This window comes from Acanthisitta chloris, unplaced genomic scaffold, assembly GCF_000695815.1.
Source record: "Acanthisitta chloris isolate BGI_N310 unplaced genomic scaffold, ASM69581v1 scaffold17317, whole genome shotgun sequence".
NCBI lineage: Eukaryota > Metazoa > Chordata > Aves > Passeriformes > Acanthisittidae > Acanthisitta > Acanthisitta chloris.
The window spans coordinates 21,946-23,246 of record NW_008681122.1 but is presented as its reverse complement, the minus strand read 5'-3'; the positions used below and the strand labels follow the sequence as shown (position 1 = coordinate 23,246).

General features: G+C 43.7%; 1 protein-coding gene across 1 annotated transcript in view; it reads right to left on the bottom strand.

The window, feature by feature from the left end:
* Window positions 1-77: 77 nt before the first annotated feature.
* Window positions 78-1,301, bottom strand: part of LOC103805346 (solute carrier family 22 member 18-like) — a gene marked incomplete at its 3' end in the record, with an annotated part of 10,210 nt that continues 8,986 nt past the window's right edge. The window contains exon 5 of the mRNA XM_009077990.1: window positions 78-159. Coding sequence (XP_009076238.1) covers window positions 78-159 — 82 coding nt within the window. The remainder of the gene's footprint in view (window positions 160-1,301) is intronic.

Below are 1,301 nucleotides of genomic sequence, written 5' to 3'. Positions count from 1 at the left end.
AAAAAAGCATACAAACATGAAAATACTTTCCAAATGGTTAAAATTACAACTTCTAGTTTTAATAACTTGGCTTATACCTCATCCTCAGGCTGTATAAAAACTGTCTGACCATCACCCTGCCCATAGGAAGCACATTCTTCATAGCTGTACACACTGTTTCTATAGAAATAAGTTGACAGGGTTATATGTTAAGAGCAGGGTCTCCAGCAATCAAATTCCATAAGGCAAACCCAGCTGTCAAAAGGCAGAGCCACATTCCACAGGTGGAACACATCCTCATCTGACCAAAAGTCACAATTCCTTTGCCACAGATTCATTCAAAGTTTCTGAAAACATGGAGGGGACGTGTAGTACTTCAGAGAAACTCAGAAGAAGGGTAGGAGTTGGTAGCTACAGTTTAAAAGCAGAGATCAGGATCTAACATCCAAAAAATCCTATGCAGATCAGAACAAGGCATTCAACTTCCCTGGGGTTCCCTTAATAAATAAGGATTGACAAATATTATTCCAACAATGAAAACAACAACAGACCATCTCTTTAGGTCAAGTACATCAATGGGAAATACAGTACAGTGGAACAACAACAAAATTACATCAGCTGAGAAACTCAGACTGATTTCTACCCCCTCTCTTGTATACAAACCACTGCTAACATATGAATAATGCTGTCAACAACAGACAGGGAATGCTGGCCAGCTTTGTGGTGAGGGAGAGCAAAGAACACAGAGTGGACAGAAATCTGCAGCTTTGTTCTTCCATGATACAGCAGAAATCCCTATTTTCAATGGAAAGAGATTGGGTCATTCTTCTGGGCAAAAAAACTGAAGCGATTACATAGCCCCAAGAACAGCTGGAGCTTTCCTGTATGAATGCAGGAAATGGGGAGGGATGATTAACAGCCAGTCTGTGGGATACAGCAACAAGGCCAAGGAGCCTTAAGTATGTCCATAATGCAACACCCACTCCTTTCCCTCCAGGTCGATGCTGCAGACACAGCCGGAGGTGCTGGGGATGCTCTGGGGGCTGTTTTGTTGCACAGAGCTGTCTTCAGCTGCTCACATGGCTGAATTCCTGCTTACCACCAGTATCAGCCAAAACACTAAAGCCCAGTAGATTGCTCCTCCAATCTTTGCACTGAAATCTGGCAGAGAAGCTAAGCCCAGTGTCGAAGCAAAGGTAGGATCTGGCTGCAGCAAAGATTGCTACCAAACACCCAGAGTGGCTTTCTCAACCTGAAGCTGCTGTTTATCAAATCATATCAACCCTCTGCATGTAAGGATGCTCAGGAGGGCCCTGCTAGCG